This window comes from Bremia lactucae (assembly GCF_004359215.1).
Source record: "Bremia lactucae strain SF5 chromosome Unknown BlacSF5_NotPlaced_17_SHOA01000003.1_2250557bp, whole genome shotgun sequence".
Taxonomy (NCBI): Eukaryota; Oomycota; class Peronosporomycetes; order Peronosporales; family Peronosporaceae; genus Bremia; species Bremia lactucae.
Genome location: NW_027152029.1, coordinates 843,051 through 869,154, shown reverse-complemented (window position 1 = coordinate 869,154; position 26,104 = coordinate 843,051). Strand labels below are relative to the sequence as shown.

General features: G+C 47.4%; 3 protein-coding genes across 3 annotated transcripts; 1 reads left to right on the top strand and 2 right to left on the bottom strand.

The window, feature by feature from the left end:
- Window positions 1-16,680: 16,680 nt before the first annotated feature.
- CCR75_005481 (uncharacterized protein) lies at window positions 16,681-18,303 on the top strand (the record flags this gene model as incomplete). Its single annotated transcript, XM_067963562.1, has 1 exon — window positions 16,681-18,303. One exon carries the CDS (start codon window positions 16,681-16,683, stop codon window positions 18,301-18,303), a length of 1,623 nt encoding a protein of 540 aa, XP_067822337.1.
- A 74-nt stretch (window positions 18,304-18,377) lies between these two features.
- Window positions 18,378-21,290, bottom strand: CCR75_005480 (uncharacterized protein; the record flags this gene model as incomplete). Its single annotated transcript, XM_067963561.1, has 1 exon — window positions 18,378-21,290. One exon carries the CDS (start codon window positions 21,288-21,290, stop codon window positions 18,378-18,380), a length of 2,913 nt encoding a protein of 970 aa, XP_067822336.1.
- Window positions 21,291-21,292: 2 nt separating this feature from the next.
- Window positions 21,293-23,285, bottom strand: CCR75_005479 (uncharacterized protein). The gene is made up of 2 exons (XM_067963560.1): window positions 22,822-23,285; window positions 21,293-22,745 (listed from the first exon to the last, which is right to left on the bottom strand). The coding sequence occupies exons 1-2, from the start codon at window positions 22,964-22,966 to the stop codon at window positions 21,907-21,909; spliced, it is 984 nt and encodes a 327-aa protein (XP_067822774.1). The 5' UTR covers window positions 22,967-23,285; the 3' UTR covers window positions 21,293-21,906.
- Window positions 23,286-26,104: the final 2,819 nt, after the last annotated feature.

Here is a 26,104-nt window from a genome sequence, read left to right as displayed (position 1 = left end):
AAAATATCCTCGTGTCACGATGGAGTAAATAATTGGTAATGCTTCTGTCTCCAACTTACGCACTACGCCACTCAAAGCACCTACCACTCTTGGTAGACCTTTTGTAAATCTATTCGGTATATGGCTGCCTCCCATGGGCAACCTGTATAAAGGATGTTTTTCGCAGGCCTTGACCATTCCTCTTATATGCTTGGTGGTAGTTGTAACGGGCTTAAGTCGCCCTAATGTTACACAGTCCCCGTTAAGTACACTTGGTACACTGAAGAGGATGGTCAATTCCTAAATAATAGTAATTAGACTTAGCACTCGGGTGTGGTGCACATTTGTGACCAACCCTTGTGTAACGGGCTAAAGTTGCCCTAATGTTACACAGTCCCCAATAAGTACATTTGGTGTACTTAAGGGGATGGTCAATTACTAAATAATAGTAATTAGACCCAACACTCGGGTGTGGTGCACATTTGTGACCAACCCTTGTGGATGTGATGCACATGGGTGCATTCACATTAGGAGGGATGACGCCCAGCGTCATCCGTGATGACGGCTAGCGTCATCCGTTACGCGAGGTATCTATAAAGATACGCTCGCAATACATATTAAATGATATCTATAGAGATAACATTTTAATTGGTAAAAATAGGTATTTGTATTTAATTCTATTAAATATAAATCAGTCTGAAAACTACTTCCTACTTGGTAAGTGCGCACGAGGAGACGGATTACCGCTCCCGTGACGACTTTTGATCACAGTACTTAGTGTGTTGGGCGAGGTCGCTAACGCGCCCACCACAACTACCTCACAGCACGCAAGAGAAGCAGGTTAAACCGCTTTCTCGCTGTGCTAGGGTGTGTGTCTAAGTAGAGCGTGACCGCATTACAACGTGCCCGCCTACACTTGGTAGCACTTGAAATCCCTTCCACGACCCGCATCTCTGCGTGTCTAACGTGAGGATGAGTCTCAACATCGATTGGGCTCATTTTTTCCACCTGTCCGAACATCACCTGGAGGTAACAGGACACATGGCGCAGGAACTTGGTGAACAAGCCCTGGCCAGGCTCTTGGGCAGTCCTCTTGAGCAACATGTTGCTCAGTTGGAGCAGTTTGAGGCATTCGTGCTCGAACAGCGGAGAGCCGCGTCCGAGGCACAGAGCCATGCTGCGGCGGAGTCCGTCACTCAGACTCATGATGAGCTGAGGCATGAGCAGGCTCGGAGCAAGGCTCTCAACAGGACTTTTGAGATGCTCTCTGCCCGGCCGCATCAGCCGAGGACCATTTGGATGGACTCGCTCAAGTTCGATGGAACTGCAACGCGCACGATTGTCCACTGGCTTTAAGCCGTGGAGCAATACGGTGTCGCCCAGCTCATCGCTGGCGACAGCCTGATGGTGTCGTACGCCATGTCGCATCTGCGCGGTAAGGCCTCAGAGTGGGCTTACTTGGCACTTATGGCGGACAGAAAGGCGTTCCCTACATGGGCGATATTTAAGACAAATATTCGCGCCATGTACCAGCCGCCGAACAACGATGTGTTGCTTTAGGCACGCTTCTTTGGAGCGTGACAGGCGAAGCGATCTCTGCAAGATTATGTACAAGAGATGCGCTCGCTTCGGCATCTTTTACCTTAGGTTCGATTCCAGGAGAACATAAAAAGGTACCCACGTTTAAGAACGGACTCATCTCATGGCCCATCGCGACAGGCCCTTTTCAGAAAGGTGCCGTCGAAGATGAAAGAGGCAATCCAAATCGCCTTCGTTGAGGAGAAATCCTACAACAGTGCCTCGGGGACAGCTTGGTATATTTTGTCGGCCAAGAGGTCAGATGCCACTCCCATGGAGTTGGGCAATGCAGACGTTGGTTGCTATAAATGTGGCCCACGAGAGGATTGAGAGAGCGAGCCACGAGTGAGAAGAAGAGTAAGGAAACTCAAAACGTTTGGGTGAGAACTGCATGTAATAACGATAAATAGCGAAGTCACCTGAAAAATGCGATCGACAACGTGAGAAGAGAATGGCCGTCGCAAGAAAAAGTTTCAAGTAGCACGATTTAGCTCGGCAAGCGCGGCCACATTATAGCTCGCTGCTACGTCAGGGTCCCTGCCGGGGCAAAGATGCCTAGCAAGAGGTTTCCCTTCCCAAAGAGCGATGACAAGAATCAGCGCGCGAGACGCATGAATTCTGCATCGCCACTGAGGGGTCGAAAAATGCAGGAGAGCAGTAGGGGTGGAATGCCCTACTGACGCGGACTCTGAAGCTACCCCTATGTTCAGAATTGTGGAACAAATGGGTAGCATAGTCCCTGAAGTCTCGAAATTTTGGACCTCAACCCTGCTAGTCTATAGCGCTCAAGTAAGAGGCTATGACTAGGTGATGACTTTCCTAGTGGATTCGGGTGCATCATAAAATTTAGTAAAATCGCGGAATTAAGAAAGAGACCGGCGATGTTTGAGTCGCTTTGCCAGGATGGCAAGCGAGAAGAGGCGACCATTCGTTTAGCGAACGGCGCGCTCGTTAAGTAAGAGGGAGTTCAGATAGAACTCGCCTTGAGCTTTAGTGACTTCTCTTGTAACGAGAAATTTACAGTGCTAGGTATGGAGAGTTCGTATGACCTCATCCTAGGCATGCCAATGTTGCTAAAACACCAACTATGGATTGACTGGCGTACATGCACAGTTACGAACTCTACGCAGGACACCGGAAAAGATGTGCTCCTGCGAGAGGCGTGTGCAAGTGATGTCGTTTCGAATACAGTTGAGGGTGCGTTGACAAGATGTCAAACGTCACCAATTCCTACCCAGCTCGTGGAGACTGGGGTGTTGAAAAGGACGATGACAAGTAGTCATGCGTCCGAATGTCCTGCACAGAGCCGAGAGCCTGTGGCAGTAGACGGCAAGCTGACAGGAAGTTATGCGTCGCATAAACCGGCACAGTGCCTAGAAAAGAGCAAAGGCACCTGCTTCCCAGTCAAAGGTCGTGGTGACTCGAAGAACGAGTATTTGACCGATTAGGACGATCAAAGGTGCGTCTAAACGAGTGACTTTTGGATCAGTTTCTATTAAAGAGAACGGGCCTTTCAACGAGGTGTTCGAGGCTGTCAAAGACGAAAATGCGGAGGCATCCTCAAGTGAGCTGCTCCGACAAGTCTTTAAATCTGTCGAGGATATAGTAAATCTTCCGGAGATGTCGTGGTTTCTGTTCCTTTCCGAATTAAAGGAAGGAAAGATCCACGAAATAGTCACACCAGTTCCAGAAGAGGACTTGGTGGACTTTTGCTCGTCGTCCACAATGGACGAGAGCGTCCTAGAAACGGACAAAAAGAAACTGTTCGCTGCTCAAGGCTGAGCTGCCTTGAAATACAGTCCGTTCTTTGAGGCTTTGTGGAAACATCGCGATGTGTTCCTAGTAGAAGTGCCGAGCCGCCTATCACCAGATAGGGGCATCGGGTACGAGATCGACCTCGAACCTGGCACCAAGTACTGTGTGACCAGGCAATGGCCGTTGACGAAAGAACTAGTCGATTATATCGATAATTTGTTCGACAAGCGAGCCAAGCCGGGACATGTGCGTGAGAGCAAATCGCATCACTGCAGCCCGACCTTTTATGTGCGTAAATCCACAGGTGGATGGTGCGTGGTTCATGCTAACAATAAGCTGCACACGGCGACCATACCGGCGCAAACGCCAATCCCGCGGTGAGACAATTTGTTGAATTCCATGGGAACGTCGACTATCTTTTCCGCGTCAGATTTGAAGGATGGCTACTATCAGGTACTCATGAGAGAGTCCGATGTAGCCAAACGGCAGTAAGCACCCCACGCGGTATGCTTTGGGAGTGGCTTGTGATGGCGCGACGGTTCAAATACGCAACAGCGACATTCAATCGAGTGGTGGCTCAGGTGACGCGTCAGCACCGTGGCTACGCGCCCCATTACTTTGACGATGTATTCATGCAAAGTAGGGCTGAGGCCGAGCGCAATCGACTCGCGCAAGTGTCATTTAGACGCTGTGTTGTAGACTTTAAAGGACGCCCAATTGTACGTCAACTTGCAAAAATGCAGCATAGGGGTCCCTGAGATACCTGTGCTGGGTTACATCGTAGGTACCCATGGTGTACGAGCAAACCCAGACAAGGTATTATCGGTAAAGGAATGGCTTATCCTACGGCATGTGAAGGATTTGCGCCAATTACTAGGGCTCGCTAATTACTAGCATAAATATAGCAAGAATTATGCTGAGCAAACTAAAGCATTATATGACCTCCTTAAAAAGGACACAGAAATGGGTTTTGGTTAAATAACAAGATGATGCGTTCAAACCAGTGATGCAATCTCATGTTGAGGCACCAGTCTTGCCATTGCCAGACGCGAATAAGCCCTTTAGCGTCGTCTGCGATGCAAGTAATTTGCAATCGGCAGCACGCTCGTGCAGAAGGATGACGACGGTGTTGACCGTGTCATCTCTTATCAGTCCCGGTTTTTAAAATCCGCGGAACTAAATTACCCATGCATGACAAAGAGCTACTTTCAATAAAGTATGCTCTTGTCAAGTTTCGTGTGCACCCTACTAGGCACCGAGCTATTTGTGTTTTTTACGGATCACGCATCACTGCGGACCGACAACAAACTCACATCATTTCTCGCCTTGAATGGCAAGATGGCTTACATTCTTCTCTGAATTATATTTCAAAGTTTAATACAAGCTGGGTAAGTCAAATGTCTTGGCTGTCGCCTTATCGCTTAGACCAGACTTCGAGGTAAGACACCAGGAAAGTGTGTCTAGTGCGAAAGCACAATTTCAGCCGTCAGCGTTGGCAGCCATGAAGACATACCACGTGACGAGCTCATTAGCCTCTGAAATAAAAGAGAGCTACAGTCAGGACGACCATTGTCACCTGCTGTTAGATCGCATTGGTGGACAAAAGGTAATTCTTCCGTCGCACCTGAAAGCCATGCTTAATCGGTTTAGCTACAGCGATGGCCTGTTATGGCATCAGCTGTCACCTTGTGATCCCTTGAGAATCTATGTGCCTCATGACATAGAATACAAGCTGATGATCCTTCACAAGCTCCATTATGCGCCACCTAATGGGGATCTGAGCCGTGAAAAGATAATCTTACAAGTATCAGAGGAATTTTGGTGGCCACACCTATATAGATGGATGGCCAACTATATTCGCTCTTGCGAACAGTGTAAGCGCATTAAGCCTGCATCATTGATCAGGGTACCGCTGAAGCTGCTATTGATTCCAACCAACTGTTTTGGAAGTTTGTAAGCCTGGACTTCATGTTTGGCATGATGCCCCATCACTAGGGTCGGACAGGGCTTGTCGTCTTTGTAGACAGACTGAGCAATATGGTGCATTTGGCACCATGTAAAACATTGATCACAGGCAAGGAGGCAGCTCTCTTGTTCCTGGATCATGTTTACCGACTTCACGGATTGCTCGAGTCCATAGTATCGGATCGGGTCCACGTTTTACGTCTGGTTTTTGGCGACATGTGTTTCAGCTGCTACGTAGCAAGCTCCACATGTCGACCGCAGATCATCCCCAGACCGATGGCCAAACAGAACGTGCCAATCGGGTCGTGGCGGATGTCTTACGCACTATAGCAACTCCCAAAGAGTGGAGCAAGCAATTGCCCTTTGTGGAGTTCGCTATAAATAACAGTGTCCACGCCAGTACGGGTGAGACACCGTTTTATATTAACGGACTGCGCCATCCTCGGACGCCAGTCTCGTTTGTGCGCAGCCCGAGTCTTAGTGGGGGAGGGCCCCTCACTATGCTCGGTGCAAAAGAGGGACATAGTTTCGTCAATATGACGATGACCCATGAGGGTATCATCTCAACGACAGAAACTTGCTCTAGTGACCCTGTTAGTTTAGCAGTGGTCAATAAAACTACGTCCTATGACCGAACTCTCGGCGGTATCATAGGCGAGTTTGATGCTAAAAGCGTGAGCGAGAATCAACGCTTTGTGGATGAGCGATTAGCCATCACACGAAAAGTCATGACACGATGGCAAGGGCACAGGACAAGCAAAAAGAATATGCGGACCGAAATGGTCGCAAAAATAATGAGCGCTTTAGAGTGGGTGAAAAATACAATTAAGTACTGCTATCCTACCTAGACAATGCAATTTCAGTACTACTCGGAGGTACTACAAAGTTGTTGCCGCGTTTCATTGGGCCCTTTACGGTGGTAGAAGAGGTTGGAGACCTAAATTATAGGCTCACCCTTCCCTCGTATATGAAGTCGCACCCCGTATTTTACGTGGGTCGTCTGAAACAGTATGTAGACCCAAATGAGGTCACATATTTCCATCCGTCTAAGGAGACCGATGGTGACGCCGACTGTAAGTCGAGCGTCGTTCGGGTGAGGGGGGCAGAGAAGGCGAAAAAATCTCCGCCGACCGACTACTCCCACCACGAAAAGGACTCGGAGAGCGAGGGACATTACGCGAGTAACGCGGGTCTCTCAGCATTATCCTCTCAAAAAGGTCCAAGCGAGTCTTCAGGCGTTCATAACCCTGACGAGCCTTTGCTCGGACATCAATACGAGATCCGAGGTCAGTCGCGAGACTTGACCCTCGAGATCCGCAATACGGCGTTCAGCAGCGCTCAACGCATGTGTCTGAACGGACGAAGGTAAGGCAGCCAAGATAATTGGGCGAGATCGCCATTCTATCGGGCGCCGCCTGCACTAATGGATGCGGGTGGGAATCAACGCTTCCTTGTTGGAAGGTTGCTTGCCCACCGCTCCGTGAGGCAAGGGTATCAGATTCTCGTCCAATGAAAAGATTACCCGAAGAGTTTTGACTCTTGGGAACCGATCGATACCCTACGTAATGACGTACCCGGCTTGGTGGCTGCCTATGAAAAGGAGCACCAGCTGAGGCCTCTTCGCTAGTCTCAAATGGACTAGCAGAAGCAGCGTTGTGAGAAGAAACAGGGGCTACAGTACCGCCCATGATTTCTTTCACACGCAAGCGGGCGAAATAATTTCGCTGCGACCGCTGTTTCATCGCATCGGAATGCGGATGAATGCGGCGCAGGAATTCCGCCACGTATTGGTCGGACGTTTCATTTGAACGCAACACGACTGGGATCGGAAAAATACGCCCAAGCGATATTCCCTGGCCCATCCATGATTTAAGACTCCATAATATTTATGAGCGTCTAGAGGAGCGACTCTCTTTAGCGTTTAAGCGAGCGCTGCCGGAGTGTTAACGCGGCGCGTGCGCTTACCGCGAGGTTAAGTGGGTGGCTTCGCAGACGACCACCAACGTGTATGAAAACACAGGTCGCTAGAGTGAATGAGAGAACTAGCAGCGTGTTGAGCAGCTCGCAGTTCCTCCTTCATCTTTGACGAATTTTATAATGTAACTTCGTTCTTAAAAGGTGGTGGTGTAAAGGGCTAAAGTTGCTCTAATGGTACACAGTCCCCGTAAATACACTTGAGGTACTTGATGGAATGGTCCCCAATTACTTAAATAAAATAGTTATACCCACCACTCGGGTTTTGTTCACATTTATGAGCAACCCTGACGACGACTCTAAAGGAATAACTGTTAATTTTGCGATATAGCGGAATAATAAAAATGTTTTATGTTGTCATTTTTAATCTGTAGTTATTATCTAATTAAAGCAAATAGACGGGGAAGGAGAAGGTGTGGCTATACCAAAAGGGTCCCTATACCGGTTCCTAAAATTATTACATTTTATAATTTTGACTTAATACTTCCAAAAATACCAAGTTCGGTAATATTGAGGCAACAAAACAATAGTTCTGTTGATTAATTAATTTACGTTTAAAACAACCACGCTAATCTTTACTATACAGGATTGGGCGGAGCGGAGGCGCTATACATATTTGATATTAATATAAAGTCAGTAGACAGAAGATTGTTACACAGAAGCTTGACATGATACAGTTTTACAGTTTCTTGATACGAAAGCCTTAGTATCAACCGCTAATAGATCCCCTTTTAGATTTTGGTACATCACCCCGCCTAAAATTACATTAGGGAATCGCAATAGCCACACACCTTAACTGTAACGGGCTAAAGTTGCCCTAATGTTACACAGTCCCCGTTAAGTACACTTGGTGTACTTAAGGGGATGGTCAATTACTAAATCATAGTAATTAGACCCAACACTCGGGTGTGGTGCACATTTGTGACCAACCCTTGTGTATGTGATGCACATGGGTGCCTTCACATTAGGAGAAATGACGCCTAGCGTCATCCGTTACGCGAGGTATCTCGAAAGATACGCTCGCAATACATATTAAGTGTTATCTATAGAGACGACATTTTGATTAATAAAAAAAGGTATTTATATTAAATACGATTAAATATAAATCAGTCTAAAAACTACTTCCTACTTGATAAATGACGAGGAGCCGGATTACCGCTCCCGTGACGACACTTAATCAAAGTACTTAGTGCGTTGGGTGAGGACGCTAACGCGCCCACCACAACGACCTCACTGCACGCAAAAGAAGCAGGTTAAACCGCTTACTCGCTGTGCTAGGGTGTGTGTCTAAGTAGAGCGTGGCCGCATTACGACGTGCCCGCCTACACTTGGTAGCAATAGAAATCCTTTTCAGACTCAGGATGAGCTGAGGCATGAGCACGCTCGGAGCGAGGCTCTCAACAGGACTGTTGAGATGCTCTCTGCCCGGCCGCATCAACCTAGGCCCATTCGGATGGACTCGCCCAAGTTCCATGGAACTGCAGCGCACACCATTGTCCACTGGGTGTCAGCCTTGGAGCAATGCGGTTTCGCGCAGCTCATCGAGGACGACAGCCGGATGGTGTCGTATGCCATGTCGCACATGCGCGGTAAGGCCTCAGAGTGGGCTTACTCGGCGCTTATGGCGGACGTTAAGGCGCTCCCTACTGGGCGATCTTTAAGACAAAGATTCGCGCCATGCAACAGCCGCCGAACAACGAAGTGTTGCTTCAGGCGCGCTTCTTTGGAGCGCGACAGGCGAAGCGATCTCTGCAAGAGTATGTGCAAGAGATGCGCTCGCTGTCGGCGTCCATTACCGTAGGTCCGATTCCGGAGCACATTTAGGTGCCTACGTTTATGAACGGACTACGGCATGGCCCATCGTGACAGGCCCTTTTCAGAAAGGTGCCGTTGCCGATGGAAGAGGCAATCCAAATTGCCTTGGTTGAGGAGCAATCCTACACAAACAGTGCCTCGGCGACAGCTTGGTATAAGCCGTCGGCCAAGAGGTCAGATGCCACTCCCATGGAGTTGGGCAATGCAGACGTGGTCTGTTTTAAATGCGGCAAGCGCGGCCATTTGATGGCTCGCTGCAATGCCAGGGTCCCTGCTGGGGCAAAGATGCCCAGCAAGAGGACTCCCTTCCCAAAAAGCGATGGCAAGAACCAGCATGCGAGACGCATGAGTTCTGCATCGACTACTGAGGGGTCGGGAAATGCAGGAGCGCAGTAGGGGCGGGATGCCCTACTGACGCGGACTCTGAAGCTATCCCTAAGTTCAGAGTTGTCGAACAAATGGGTAGCATAGTCCCTGAGGTCTCGATATCTTAGACCTGAACCCTGCTGGTCTATAGCGCTCAAGTACTAGACACGACCAGGTGATGACCCTCCGAGTGGATTCGGGCATTACAAAATTTTGTGAAAATAGCGGCTCTAAGAAAGAGACCGGCGATATTTAAGTCGCTTTGCCAGGATGGCAAGCGAAAAGAGGCGACCGTTCGTTTAGCGAGCGGTGCGATCGTAAAGTCTGAGGAAGTTCAAGTAGAACACGCCTTCAATTTTAGTGAGTTCTTTTGTAAAGAGAAGTTCACAGTTCTAGGTATGGAGAGTTCGTATGACCTCATCCTAGGCATACCATAATTGGCAAGACACCAACCATGGATAGACTGGCGCACATGCACAGTTGCTATCTCTTCGCAGGAGTCGCATTAACCGGCCCAGTGCCTAGAGCCTGGTGCGGTTGGAAGAGGTGCGTTAGCCAGGAGAGCAACGGCACACTCAAAGGTCGAGGTGACTCGAAGAACGAGTACCCGAGAGATTAGGACGACCTTAGGCACGTCTAAACGAGTGACCTTTGGATCAGTTCCTATTTAAGATGACGGGCGTTCGAAAGAGGTGTTCGAGGCCGTCAAAGACGAAATTAAGGAGGCATCCTTAGTTGAGGTGCTCCGACAGGTCTTTAAATCTGCCGAGGAGATAGTAAATCTCTCGGAGATGTCGTGGGATTTGTTCCTTGCCGAAAATTGGAAGAAAATATCCACGAAATTGTCACACCAGTCCCAGAAGAGAACTTGCTGGACTGTTGCTCGTCGTCCACAATGGACAAGAGCGTCCTAGAAACGGACAAAAAGAAACAGCTCGCTGCTCAAAGCTGGGATGTCTTGAGAGACAGTCCGATCTTTGAGGTTCTGTGGAAACGTTGCTATGTGTTCCCAGAAGAAGTGCCGAGCCGCCTAACAGCAGATAGGGAAATCGGGCACGAAATAGTCCTCGAACATAGCACCAAGTATTGTGTGACCAGGCAATGGCCGTTGCCGAAAGAACAAGACGATTATATCGATGAGTTCTTCAACAAACGAGCCAAGGCGGGACATGTGCGTGAGAGCAAATTGCCTCACGGCAGCCCTACCTTTTGTGTGCGTAAAGCCACAGGTGAATGGCGCGTGGTTCATGCTTACAATAAGCTGAACACGGCGACCATACCGGCGCAAACGCCAATCCCGCGGAAAGATGTTTTGTTGAACTCCATGGGAAAGTCAACTATCTTTTCCGCGTTGGATTTATTAATGGCTACTATCAGGTACTCATGAGAGAGTCCGATGTAGCCAAAATAGCTGTATGCACCCCAAGCGGTATGCTTTGGTAGTGGCTTGTGACGCTCCAAAGGTTGAAAAAACGCACCGACATTTAACCGGGTGGTGGCTCACGTGATGCGTCAGCACCGTGCCTACGCGCTCCATTACTTTGACGATGTATTCGTGCATAGTAGGGCCGAGGACGGGCTGACCGCAATAGAGTCGCACAAGCGTCATTTAGACGCTGTGTTGCAGACTTTATAGGACGCCCAATTGTACGTCAATTTGCAAAAGTGCGTCATAGGGGTCCCCGAGATACCTGTGCTGGGCTGCGTCGTAGGTACACATGGTGTACGCGCAGACCAAGGCAAGGAAAAATCGGTAGAGGAATGGCCAATCCCACGGCATGTGAAGGATTTGCGCGAATTCATAGGGCTCGTTAATTACTTGCATAAATATAGCAAGAAGTATGCTGAGCAAACCGAACAATTATCTGACCTCCTTCAAAAGGACGCAGAATGGGTTTTATTTAAAAGAACAAGATGATGCGTTCACATCAGAAAAGCAATCTCTTGTGGAGGCAACGGTCTTGGCATTGCCAGACGCGGATAAGCTTTTTAGCGTCGTCTGCGATGCAAGTAATTTTGCAATCGGCAGCGCGCTCATGCAGAAGAATGACGACGGCGTTGACCGTGTCATCTCTTATCAGTCCAGGCTATAAAAGCCGCGGAACTGAATTACGCTGTGCATGACAAAGAGCTACTTTCAGTAAAGTATGCTCTTGTCAAGTTTCGAGTACACCTACTGGGCACCGAACCATTTGTGGTTTACACGGATCACGCATCACTGCGGACCGCAATAAACTCACCGCACCTTTCGCCTAGAATGGCAAGATGACTCACATTCTTCTCTGAATTCAATTGCAAAGTTGAAAATATAAGCCGGGTAAGTCGAATGTCTTGGCTGACGCTTTATCGCGCAGACCAGACTTTGAAGTAAGACACCAAGAAAGTGTGTCTAGTTCTAAAGCACAATTTCAGCCGTCAACGTTGGCAGCCACGAAGGCATACCACCTGACGAGCGCATTGGCCTCTGAGATAAAAGAGAGCTACAGTCAGGACGACCACTGTCGCCTGCTGTTGGATCACTTTGGTGGACGAAAGGTAATTCTTCCGTCACACCTGAAAGCTAAGCTAAATCGCTTCAGCTACAGCGATGGCCTGTTATGGCATCAGCTGTCACCTTGTGATCCCTTGAGAATCTATGTGCCTCATGACACAGATCTCAAGCTGATGATACTTCACGAGCTCCATAATGCGCCATCTAGTGGGCATCTGGGCCGTGAAAAGACATTCTTACGAGTGCAGAGGAATTTTGGTGGCCTCACCTATAGATGGGTGGCCAACTATATTCGCTCTTGCGAACAGTGTCAGCGCATTAAGCCTGCACCGTCCAGCAATGCGCCACTAAAGCCGCTACCAATTCCAACGGATTGTTGGAAGTCAGTAAGTTTGGACTTCATGTTTGGCATACCGCCCGACCACAAGATTCTGACGGGGCTCGTCGTCTTTGTAGATAGACTGAGCAAAATGGTGCATTAAGCACCATGCTAAACATCGATCACAGGAAGGAGGCAGCTCTCTTGTTCCTGAATCATGTTTTGCGACTACACGGGATTTCTGAGTCCATAGTATCGGACCAGGATCCAGATCTTACGTCTGGTTTTGGCAACATGTGTTTCGAGCTGCTAGGTAGCATCCTCCACATGTCGACCGCAGATCATCTTCAGACCGATGGCCAAACAGAACGTGCCAATCGGGTCGTGGCGGATGTCTTACGCACTAAAGCAGCTCCCAAAGAGTGGAGCAAGCAATTGCTCTTTGTGGAGTTCGCTATAAATAACAGTGTCCACGCCAGTACGGGTGAGACACCGTTTTATATTAACGGACTGCGCCATCCTCGGACGCCAGTCTCGTTTGTGCGCAGCCCGAGTCTTAGTGGGGGAGGGCCCCTCACTATGCTCGGTGCGAAAGAGGGACATAGTTTCGTCAATATGACGATGACCCATGAGGGTATCATCTCAAAGACAGAAACTTGCCCTAGTGACCCTGCCAGTTTAGCAGTGGTCAATAAAACTACGCCTTATGACCGACCTCTTGGCGGTATCATAGGCGAGTTTGATGCTAAAAGCGTGAGCGAGGCTCAACGCTTTGTGGATGAGCGATTAGCCATCACACGTAAAGTCCGTGACGCAATGGCAAGCGCACAGGACAAGCAAAAAGAATATGCGGACCGAAATGGTCGCAAAAACAATGAACGCTTTAGAGTGGGTGAAAAAGTACTATTAAGTACTGCTACCCTACCTAAAAATGCAATTTCTGTACTACCTGGAGGTACTACGAAGTTGTTGCCGCGTTTCATTGGGCCCTTTACGGTGGTTGAAGAGGTTGGAGACCTAAATTATAGGCTCACCCTTCCCCCGTATATGAAGACGCACCCCGTATTTTACGTGGGTCGTCTGAAACGGTATGTAGACCCAAATGAGGTCACATACCCCCATCTGGTTAAGGAGACCGATGGTGACGCCGACTGTGAGTCGAGCGTCGTTCGGGTGAGGGGGACGGTGAAGGCGAAAACTACCTGGAGGTACTACGAAGTTGTTGCCGCGTTTCATTGGGCCCTTTACGGTGGTAGAAGAGGTTGGAGACCTAAATTATAGGCTCACCCTTCCCTCGTAAATGAAGTCGCACCCCGTATTTTACGTGGGTCGTCTGAGACAGTATGTAGACCCAAATGAGGTCACATATTTCCATCCGTCTAAGGAGACCGATGGTGACGCCGACTGTAAGTCGAGCGTCGTTCGAGTGAGGGGGGCAGAGAAGGCGAAAAAGTTTCCGCCGACCGACTACTCCCACCACGAAAAGGACTCGGAGAGCGAGGGACATCACGCGAGTAACGCGGGTCTCTCAGCATTATCCTCTCAAAAAGGTCCAAGCGAGTCTTCAGGCGATCATAACCCTGACGAGCCTTTGCTCGGACATCAAAACGTGATCCGAGGTCAGTCGCGAGACTTGACCCTCGAGATCCGCAATACGGCGTTCAGCAGCGCTCAACGCATGTGTCTGAACGGACGAAGGTAAGGCAGCCAAGATAATTGGGCGAGATCGCCATTCTATCGGGCGCCGCCTGCACTAATGGATGCGGGTGGGAATCAACGCTTCCTTGTTGGAAGGTTGCTTGCCCACCGCTCCGTGAGGCAAGGGTATCAGATTCTCGTCCAATGAAAAGATTACTCGAAGAGTTTTGACTCTTGGAAACCGATCGATACCCTACGTAATGACGTACCCGGCTTGGTGGCTGCCTATGAAAAGGAGCACCAGCTGAGGCCTCTTCGCTAGTCTCAAATGGACTAGCAGAAGCAGCGTTGTGAGAAGAAACAGGGGCTACAGTACCGCCCATGATTTCTTTCACACGCAAGCGGGCGAAATAAATTCGCTGCGACCGCTGTTTCATCGCATCGGAATGCGGATGAATGCGGCGCAGGAATTCCGCCACGTATTGGTCGGACGTTTCATTTGAACGCAACACGACTGGGATCGGAAAAATACGCCCAAGCGATATTCCCTGGCCCATCCATGATTTAAGACTCCATAATATTTATGAGCGTCTAGAGGAGCGCGCTCTAGGAGCGACGCTCTTGGTCCGTTTTAAACAAGGCAATTTAGATGGGGGAGGCATCTTTGGTATGCCGCCCGTCACATAGCCACGTTCTAAACGACTGGCTTGTGACACCAACTGAGCACGTTTACGTGTCGTCGGCGGAGCTTTAGCGAATTTTCTATGTCAGAACCATTATGGATTATGGTCTGAGCATAAGGCGTGTGGTTATACCCAACGGAGAAGCGGCTGCGCCTTTATGGGGAGCGCTCTCATTACCTGTCGCTGCGCTTTCCAGCGCAGACGACGAGACAGCATTCGTGAATGCTGCAGTCCCCATGTTGTGAGCCATGAGAGAAGTTTGGATGGGCAATAATGCGCCATCATCCTTCCTCATGAGCTCATTGTCCGCATCACTACTATGAGGTGACGGCAACGGTGTCGACTCATTGTAGTCGACAATGAGCGACGGATCAGCATCCTCACTGATGGATCCTTTAGCCCTGTTAACGCGACAGAAGCAGTAGCTGTCGGCGTTTTGACTAAGGCATTAGACGCGGCCGGCGAATTAACGCGGCGCGTGCGCTTAATTTGAGGTTAAGTGGGCGTCTTCGCCGACGACCCACCAACGTAGCCCCTTTTAGGTGGCATCTTTGGCGCCGTGTATGGAAACACAGGTCGCTAGAGTGATTGTGTGAACTAGTGGCGAGTAAAGCTGCTCGCAGTTCCTCTCTCCTCTTTGACGAACTTGAAAATGTATATTCGTTCTTAAAGGGGGGGTGGTGTAACGGGCTAAAGTTGCCCTAATGTAACACAGTCCCCGTTAAGTACACTTGGTGTACTTAAGGGTATGGTCAATTACTAAATTATAGTAATTAGACCCAACACTCGGGTGTGGTTCACATTTGTGACCAACCATTGTGTATGTGATGCACATTGGTGCCTTCACATTAGGAGGGATGACGGCTAGCGTCATCCGTTACGCGAGGTATCTCGAAAGATACGCTCGCAATACATATTAAGTGTTATCTATAGAGACGACATTTTGATTAATAAAAAAAGGTATTTATATTAAATACGATTAAATATAAATCAGTCTAAAAACTACTTCCTACTTGATAAATGACGAGGAGCCGGATTACCGCTCCCGTGACGACACTTAATCAAAGTACTTAGTGCGTTGGGTGAGGACGCTAACGCGCCCACCACAACGACCTCACTGCACGCAAAAGAAGCAGGTTAAACCGCTTACTCGCTGTGCTAGGGTGTGTGTCTAAGTAGAGCGTGGCCGCATTACGACGTGCCCGCCTACATTAACTATCTACATGAGAGTAGTGTAATGCATCATAAACCGTGTTTTCGTTTGGCGATGTCAGATGAACTGTTTTTAACAGGTGAGAAAAAGTCAAGAACGCCCGCACTTGATTGGCAAGTCATAAGAGAGCGAAAATAAAGAGCAGCAAATCGAGCTCGAGAGAGAAGTTGAGCTGGAAATAAGCGACAAGGGTCGGAGGTGTGCTCTTGCGCATGCATGTTAGTTAGTCTTTGGCTGTCAAGCTAAGGATGAATTTAATTTACTTTACTTATGCCAACTTTTGCGGAAGTGCATATTTACCTTTCAAATTGACGAATCTTAGTGGTGAAATTTTTTTGTACCCACCATGGGCGCAAGCAAGCCGCAACTTCCTTATGATTCAGGTTTGTCAGCTTTCGCTCGTATTTTCTTTGTTGAGAAAGCATCTTGCTATTAAACAAAGAAAGTACACACATCATTAAGAAGTCTTTTAGCAGGCCTTTCGAGCTACTGAAGCTGGGAAGGCCTGCATAAAGGTTTCTTAATATGAACTCAAGTTGTCAACAAGTTAGTACCGTTACGCTACTCTCACAGATACAGAAATAGATTTTTTAAGGGTTTGGCTACCAAAAGGGGTGTGCCTATACCGGTTCCCTAATTTTATACTTCTTTATTATTTCCTCTCATAGGAAATAATATTTATCATTTCTCTAATGCCCACTGACAGCCAATACTTAAAGCGTCAACGAAGATGACAAGCAACCATCATTTGACGATCAAATATCTGCCTCACTTACCGCAACACGATCGACTAAAAGTTTTCAGGAGCAAAAATCCTTGAGTGAAGCAGTTTTTAATTTTTTGACTGGATCTACCGCCCCAAGTCGACGCTATTGCTCACAAAATTGGTGACTACAACCACACGATGCTGCAGTCTGCCAATGACTTGAAGAACGAGCTCGCAGACGTAGATTTGAGTAATTCTGGACCCTCCTCTGATGCTCTAATGGGCTTATATCTGAATATGGATAACTCAGTTTCCACAGCGCTAGAAGTAAACAACGATCGCCCCCCACTAGAGTTAGAGCTAAGCGTAACTCAAGCAACACTTTATGCGCGACAAAGCAGTCGTAAGCGTGGCTTTGAGATGATGGCCACACCAGAAAGAAGAGCTACGACTTCACCAACGGCGGCTGTGGCCTCGTCAATGTTAGCTATGCGTTCGAGGCCGACAAGTAGTAACACCTTGAGTACAAGACGAAAAAATATAGCGCCAGTTGTTGCGTCAGTTTCCAGACAAATGCAACGGGAAGCTGAATCTATTTCAACAACAACAGCTGCAAAAAAGACCAAAGTATCACGTGAACGGCAGCTTAAGATCAATGCGGCATCCCGGCGCTGTCGTAAAAGACAGAAACTGGAACTTCAGTTTCTCCGAACCCATGTCTTAGAGCTCCATGCGGCGCTGAAAGACCAAATCAACTATTTGCAGAGCCAGCTGTCGCAGCAGCAGCGTGCGGCGCGTCTCTCGCACTTTGTCGACGATAGTATGCGAAAAGTGGAAGAAGTTAGCTCCGGCTCACGGCCCAGTCCCGCTGTGGCTCCCTCTGCTCCGCTTGTATCCTTCAGCTCAGACCTGCTTCCGTTTAAAATGTACGAAAATAGCGGAGAAGAGACGGACGGCATGCTCAGCAATGATTCCGTTAATCATATTGAAACGGACGATGCCAGCAGCGTCCATACGATCGATCCGGCCACGGGCTACTCATTGAGTGAAAAGCGCAAAACAGAACTTATAAATATTGCGTCTTTTGTGCGTGTGAATATTAGTCTAGAGAGCTGCAGCTTCTCTCCGGAAGTAATATCTTGCCTTCCAATTGAAATGGACGGCTGGCAACTTCGTCTTGCCATTACAGAAAAGAATTATACGATTCACAACCAAAAGTTTTTTCCATGCAACGCCAATGACATGTTTGACTTTTGCTGGGAGACGAATGTGGCTCAAAAGATCTCAATAAAGCATGCTAAGAAGCATTATGTAGTGGTCACGCCATTAGATCAGGATGTCGCGCACGTGTACTGCAAGACTTCGGGCAAGTGGTCACTGAATGTACATGGTGTGCCAAATGTCAGCTATAATAGCATCGTGTGCCGACGATATATCACAGAACGACATCGTGCTATCATTTGTCAACAAAGCGTCTTAGAAGAGCGTGATTTTCAGGATGAGAGCACGTTGCCGTGGCTCTTTAAACGTTGGGTTGTGTTCCAGCCGCAGGCTCAGAACGGTATTGAAGGTACCTTCGTAGAAGCTTATCGCACTGCTAGCTACGCTACTGGGAGACTTATCTACAAGGAGAACAAGACGTATGACAGCTTTTGCGAACACTTGATTCGGCGTTATGCAGAGTCGAACGCTCTTCTGGAGCGAATGATGGCGCGGGACAAGCGATTTGCTGATGCATTTGCTGGTTGCGAGCGCTCAGGGGCTGATGTCGAATTTGCTTCAGTGTCAGACCATGTAATAAAAGATCTGCTGCTCTTTTAACAGCAGCTTTGGGCTTTATAGCAGTTAAGTGCATTCAGGGAACCTAATTGACTACACCTACGTAATCTATTTGTCTATAGATACATGTGTCTATTACTGGGGTTTGGCGATGGAGTCCACGTGACGTCAAATGGTCGAGGCATTTTGCCAAGTGCCAGTTCCTCTGCTTCCATGTTTGCTTCTACCTCCAGCCACTCAGAAAAGTACTCTTCACGGGTTTCCGACACCTCAAGAACGTATCTTTTCTTCGATTTCTTGCTGTCATCGTCTTCTGCTGTGTCTTCATCATCCTCGTCCTCTTCCTCATCAACGCCAAAAAACATAGAGTCGTTATCATATTGCACATCCCCTTCCTCTTCACGTGCAAGCTGCTCTTCTTCCTCTTTTTTTCTCGTCTTTTCCTCGGACTTGGCCTTAATTTCCAGGTTCTTTTTTAGCTTCATGTATTCATTCAAGCGGACAGCGTCTCTATTCGACAGTATCTGACGGCACTTCAACTTGCGCACATGTTCATCTAGCAGCTCAATCACTTGCGCAGCCTCTACAAAAGACGGAAATTGCAGGTCCAGACGGCCGTTCGTGAGCATGACCCCTCGAGGCACCAAGCCTGACACCTTCATGTTCAAACCGGCTTTTACAAGGATACTATTTACTTCGTCCACAATGTGACCGACTGTATCCCCGTATGGAATATTCATAAGAGTGACACCCGAGCGCTTGTCAGCTGGCGACGAGAACACTGGACGATACTCATTCCAGCCTGCCATCATGACGCCAAAGATCTGCAGCGCGCGCATAGTCGCTTTACGACACGCACCTTCAGACTCAAACTCTACAACCGCTTGGTACGGCGTCTTCTTGTCACTTGCAATTATCTTCTCCTTGTATTTTGACATCTGCAAAGGCTTAAGATCTTTGCCTTTGGGCAATGAGATGTCCGCCTTTTTGTTTTTAAGCTTCCTTTTTTTCTTAGCGCTGTCTACATCGTTAGGGTGAATGATTTTATCGTCTTCTGGCTCCTCTTCTTCCTCATCGTTCTGATCTCCCTCATCGTCAGTTTCTTCGTTAGGCGACTCCGGCGGACCATTAATGGGGTTAGCAAACAAGAAAAATCGCTTGACAACTCCAACATGAGCGAGAGCGTTCTTAAGGTGTTTTTTAGTCACACCGTGCGGCAAGTTGCGGTAAAATACACAATGCGAAGGTTGCCACGCCGTTTCAAGGCGCTTGCGGCCGGACTCGTTTAATATCTCTAGTGCGCCTCGCCCATGGAGCAATTTTCGAGAATGACGAAGCTTCACACGGCAAATTGTTAGCGTCTCGACTGACAATTGCTGGTATACCTCTTCAAAGGTCGGCATAATAACCTCCGCATCGCGAGGGCCTAACGTCTTCCGCACATCCAGCAAAAATGTTTCACCAAATGTCGCACGGTTGGGCCTCCACGCAAGTTTATACTTAAGAAAGCGGGTGAAGAACATGTGATACTTGCGATCATCGAGTACCGAAACAATATTCCAAGCCGTCGTAATGACCTTCTCGTGTTGCTTGGGGCTTAGTTTCTTCGAAATTGATTGCGTAGGTTCCAGGTCGTCAATGTCGTGAATTAAAATATGACCAACACGCATACGCGTTTCCAGCAAAGCACGAATAATGGCTTCGTTCCGCATTTGATGGTGCTGCAGTGCATTCGTCGCAATGTCGGAGTCAAAATCTCGGTAGGTAGCATTGTCGCCCGATAGGAATGGCACCAACTCTGACAAGAGCTGTTCGTGATAAACATCAGGGAATGCTGTCTGAATGTTACACACCATTTCCTGAAATATTTTTCGGTGTAATTTAGAAGTCTTGACCGATGCTAGCATGGCTACGAGCATTTTTGAAATGGTTTCATTTGATAGCTCACTCTTCATAATATCCACAATACCCTGCGTCTGGGATAGCAACATGCGAAAGTCGATGCGGTCATTCTCCAGATTAAATTCCTCCCACTCAGCGTCTACAGCATCTGTATCCTCATTTTCCTCCTTTCCTGACAGCTTATCTAGCCCAAGCATGTCCGCATAATGCGAATATCCCTCGATGTCCAGCACTTTACGAAAATCGGCCTTAACTTGCCACAAACTTGATTTAGAGCCACGATTAAATCCCGCAGCTGGACGCTGCATGAGTTTGAGCGAGTTCAAACACGCTAGACGACAATAGCAAAATACAATGCTCACAAACTTGGGGTCAGCTACCATATCTGGATGCAAACCCATAATTTGAGGCACGACGAATTCGTCGTTAATAAATTGGATAACTTCAGACTCCATTGAAACGATTTTGTTCTTATCTTCAGAAGTGACGCTGCCGATACGGGAGTCAATTTCGAGCTGATCAATAATATCATCTTTTCCTTGCAAGAACGCAAGCATGTAAAAATACTCCTTAGTATTATTTTCTCCAAATCGCGAATCTAAGGAGCGCAAAAATTGCTTTCTCGAGAGGCCTGTGACACGCGGAAGCGTCGCATATTGAGCAATCCGGTGAATAACCTTTCCAATTTCAAGTTCCGACATCGAGTGACGCAATACAGCCATTATTCGCTCAGCTTTAGCCGTTGCTTCAGCCCTAGACTCCTCGCGGATGCTATCGTCGTCGATAAATTCAGTACGCTCCTTAAGCTCAGCTTCGCTGATAGGAAATCCTATGCGCTGAGCCGTGAATTCTACGTCCTGTAACTTCGGAGCCTCATAATTGTTAATCAACCGTTTTTGCTTATCGAACTGCAATTTGTTATCGGTGTCGTCGTGGAGCCCATTTGTTGTGCCATTTAAATGCGGCATAGCAAGCTCCAAATCGGCTAATGGCACCAAGGTACCCGTCAAACTCCTTTTCGCTGGGTCTGCTGAATCTCCAAAGGCCCGAAGAATAAAATTAAGAGTTTTTTTGTGAGCAGCCTGGGTGCGCAGACGCCGTAGCGACAAATAGGTCGGCACGCGCATGAGATGGAGTGGTCACGAACAATAACCTCTTGTACACGATATTCGGTTCTAAATAATGAGACTGAAAATAATATTGGATTCGAATTAGATTCATTTGCGACATGCAGAAGCAACAACATACAATCCTGACCAAACGAAATATAGGATCGAATGATGCAGGCTCAGCGAGCATTGCCAAGAGCTTGCAAATTCTCGAGGAGATCCACTGCACGCGAGACCAATGAACTCGACTTTTCATTTGTAAAAAAATGCGCGAGTCAGATCTTGCCGAGACGCGAGATGAAATACGGCTCAAGGTGATTAAAATTGGCTTGTAGCGCGGGGATATATATCTTTTGAGCGCTTAAGGATATACAAAAAAGTCGTAATCCAGCGCTTCATAGCACAAACAAAGCCCACATTGCGCAGAATCGCAAATCATTTCTTAGCCGCAGAAAGAAAATTACAATTTAACGGGCTTAAAATACTACGTGCTACTCAAAAAGCAAACTAAATAGTGAGAATGCCCTGCTAGCGATAGGAATTACCTTAATTAAGTCTACAACATTCTAGCCGAAAGAAAGCTTGCAAGCTGTTGTCTGTGTATAAAGCCACCCCGTTGCTCTTACTAATGTTTTCAAGATTTAAATGTCACTGCAGCACTTGAGTTGGGGCACACCAAAGCTAACGCCCCCTTTCCAAGCATCAGCGGAGTAGCGCCGCCTTCGAAGCACGTGCACACAGGATAATTGGCCATGGACGTCGTAATAATTGCCTTAGAAATGACACCTCGGTCATTGTAGTTTGCATTCATCCGAATAAGCTCCGCAGTCGGATTGACGTTCACAATACCGTCCACGATGACAGCACGCTTAACTGGGCCGCACGTACCACAAGACTCGAATAGTCTGCCAGAATTTACCATGTAAAAGCCGCCGTTAACAACAACAGTGCCCGATGCCTGGCAAAAGACGATTCGACGCGCCACATTTCTCGCGCCTCCACCAGTAATGGTCGTAATTCCAGTGCCCGAATTAACATGTAGCGCACTTTGTACTGAATCCTTGAACCACACATTCACAAGCGCACAGTTGTGCGTTTCACAGAAGACTCCGCCGCCCCCAGCAATAATCACATTTTTAAGCGTCCCACCAGCCTGGACGATGAAAACGGCATTTGCTCGAGTCATCTTGGCGCCCGATTGATATGCCACGTTGCTGCGCTTATATGTTTTCATGCCGCCGTCGAACGGCTTGGCAGGGCCTACAACGCTGGGATCTGAAAGCAGTACTAATCCTTTGGAAGTTGGCCACACACCACCAATCGAGCGCTCTTCATTCGTCGTGACCTGCGCGGGTGTGTAATTGTTGTCCACTAGCGACATGTCCATACCTTTTCCAACTAGCAACCGGTTCCCTCTGCTCGAAACCACGCCGTCAAACTTCGTTCCTTCGCTCAGTTTTACGGCGTTTGTTGCTGTCCATTGACACAATACCGCAAGAATTCGCCATTAGATAAGCATTTAACTCGTCAACTTCACTGCGTTACGTACCATACGCAGCTAGAACCCAGCTAATTGCTAGCATCACACGAAGCCGGCCCATGACACTAGAAAATTTTGAGGATGGTTGTGCGTCCAGATAATTCAAGTTGCGGGTGCCCACGTCGTATAAGCGTGATAGAGGAAATGGTCGCATATCGCATTAGTTTTTGACGCAGAGAAGGGGGCTTCACGTTAGTCGTGCCTTTGCAGAATTTACTCTCCAATCACGACTTATGGCATTGTCAAAGTCAAGTCCGCCCTATTCACATCATATGATGTGCAGTCATTTATTCTAAGTACTAACGCAGGCAGCGTAGAATAACCAGAAATTCGCTCAATTGTAAGCTGCAATATGATGCAGTTTCCAACTTTATCATACTAATATTCGGATAGTGGTGGGCGGTCTCCTCCCATAGAAATTAATACTAATTATTCGTATAATATTTGTATACAATACACCCCGTTACAATTAGAAGGAGACTATTCAATAAGAAATTACAAAGGACAATCGTTGAAATGTTTCGTTTGAATATCGATATGTACTATCGAGTGAACTATGACTGATATAATGAGCCATTCGCAATTTCACAGTGCAAAATTGTTTATACTTAGACATGCATGGCTTAATCTTTGAGACAAGCGTATGACTACTGGCAGGATCAACCAGGTTTATATCTTCAATACGTAAGATGACGACAAGTCGCCCTCTTGAAAACGATTGACAGCTTCTGTCTCCACTTTGCTTCAGGCATTTACTCTGTTACTCCACAAAATTATTATCTTTATTAATTTTGACTTTATAGTTTCAATATTCGCAATAAGACTTGATTAATTAATTTAAGTTTTAATCAACCGCAATCGTCACAAAATACAGTTGTGCGGTGCGCAAGTAGGCGCCATACATAGTTAGTTAATGATATAATAAGTCAGTAGTAGATTGAAAATCCTTACGTAGGAAACTAATATAATAACACTCTATTCTAAAGCCTTACAATTTTCCTTTAGCAGCTTAGACTTCTCGGGAATAAGTCCCAGAAACGTGTGGTCAAAGTTTCCCAGGTTCTTTCGTAAAAGGTTCCAAAGAGAAAACTGAGACATTAAATGTCTCAGTAAGCAACGTATCAAGTGTATGCGCTAATACACATTATCTGATAGCGCCCCCGACGTCAACTTCGGAGATAACTCATTTGCCAACGCTAGAAACGAAACGGTTCTTGCGTGATCTGCGTAGTGGCAAAGTCAAGCAGATTTGCGTACTTGTCAAAGATGACAACTATGTGGCCTATATTCGGTCGACAAAAGTATTTACTGAGAACGAACGGATTTTCAGCAGCTCATCGACGGACGAAAGTATCCTCGATGAGAAGACTCGGATGGAACGTTTTACGTGCCACTCGAGGGAATTTTGAAGACAAATCCTTTACATAAAGATTTGATCGAATACAAGGATGCATTTCCTGAGTCCGTACCGTGCGAGTTGCTTAAGGATAAAGGCACTCGATACGAAATCGACCTGATTCCAGGTTCGAAATACTGTGTCATGAAGCAGTGGTCATTGCCTCGTGAACAAATATGAGCGATCAACAAATTCTTTGCCAATCGCTTAGCAGCGTGCCATGTGAGGGAGTCAACCTCTTCAGATAGCTCTCCGACCTTCTGTGTGCGTAAAGCAACAAAAGGGTGGCGGATTGTACAAGCGCTCAATAAATTGAACGCTGCAACGGTACCGGCCTAAAAACCGATACCTCAAAAAGGCATAATCATTGATGGTATGTCAAAGAGTACTATTTTTTCGTCAATGGTTCTGATGGATGGATTCTATCAGATCCTTATGCGTGAACAGGGTATCCCGTTCACAACAGTAAGCACCCCAAGCGGAATACTATGGGAGTGGCTAGTTATGCCACAGGGGCTTACTAATGCCCCTGCGGCATTTAAGACATGCGTATAAGATCGGTACGGAATTTCGCACCGAGCTATTTTGATGTCGTTCTTGTTCATAGCAGAGCCATGAACGGAAAGTCGGACGTTGAAGTACATCGTACCCACGTCCGAAAGGTTCTTACACTTATCCGTAAACACAAATTGTATGCAAATTTCAAGAAGGGTATATTCGGTGCAAGCGAAATACCACTTCTTGGGTGCATCGTGGGTAACCACGATGTACGCTCGAATTCAGGAAAGATCAACGCGATCATCAATTGACCTGTGCCAGTCGATGTAAAAGGACTTCGAAAGTTTTTCGGCTTAGCGGCGTACCTGCACAAGTACTCACGCAATTATGCCGAAATGACAGTAAATCTTTCTTCTTTGTTGAAGAAAAATGAAAAGTGGTCATGAAACGCTGCTTCTCAGTGTTCCTTTAAGGATACCAAGCAAAGCTTGATGCAATCGCCAATCCTGGCGATTGCGGACGAAGGCCGACCCTTTCATGTGATCTGTGACGCCAACGATTTTGCAATCGGCTGTGCGTTAATGCAATATGGCATCAGCTTCAACCAGCTGAACACAACTATCCAGTGCATGACAAGGAACTCCATGTAATTCACACTCACGAAGTTTAGGGTCTATCTCCTGGGGGATAGACCGTTCATTGTTTATACGGAGCATACGTCTTTACGCACGATCGTAAACAGCCAACACCTCTCGCAAATAATGGCGAGATGGTTGTCGTTCTTCGCGGAGTATAATGTCTCTGTGAAATATAAATTAGGACGACTTAATGTTGTTTCTGATGCCCCTTCTCGCCGGCTCGATTTTGAGCCGAGCAAAAAAATAGTAAGGATAAGCCACTGATGCAGCAATAAGTGTTCCGTCGTCAACATTACTTGACACCGTTAGAAAAGTTTATCAAGAAAATAAGGCTTTTAAAAGAGTGATGGATTATCTTAAAAATCCATCACGACAATCCTTGAACGGATTGTCAAAATTGTATCGATCCTCAACGGATCGATACATATTAATCGATGGTCCTGCTGTATTACACAGCCATTTCTGGCGCCACACCTCGTGTCGTCATCCCCACTCATAATGATGTGCGTTTTCGCATCATTATGAGTGCCACGACGCACCAATAAATGGGCATCGTGGACGTGAGAAGACTTATCTCACGATAAGTCGCGGCTTCTACTGGCCACGCCAGTATGAGTTCGTCCGCAAGTATACACGTGCTTTGCGAAGTTTGTTAACGGGTCGAGCACAGTGCGTCATTACGTGCTCCATTACAACCTCTGCCTGTTCCGGCAGAGTGCTGGCAAACCGGACTTCGTCTTCAGATTTTCAGACGTTGATA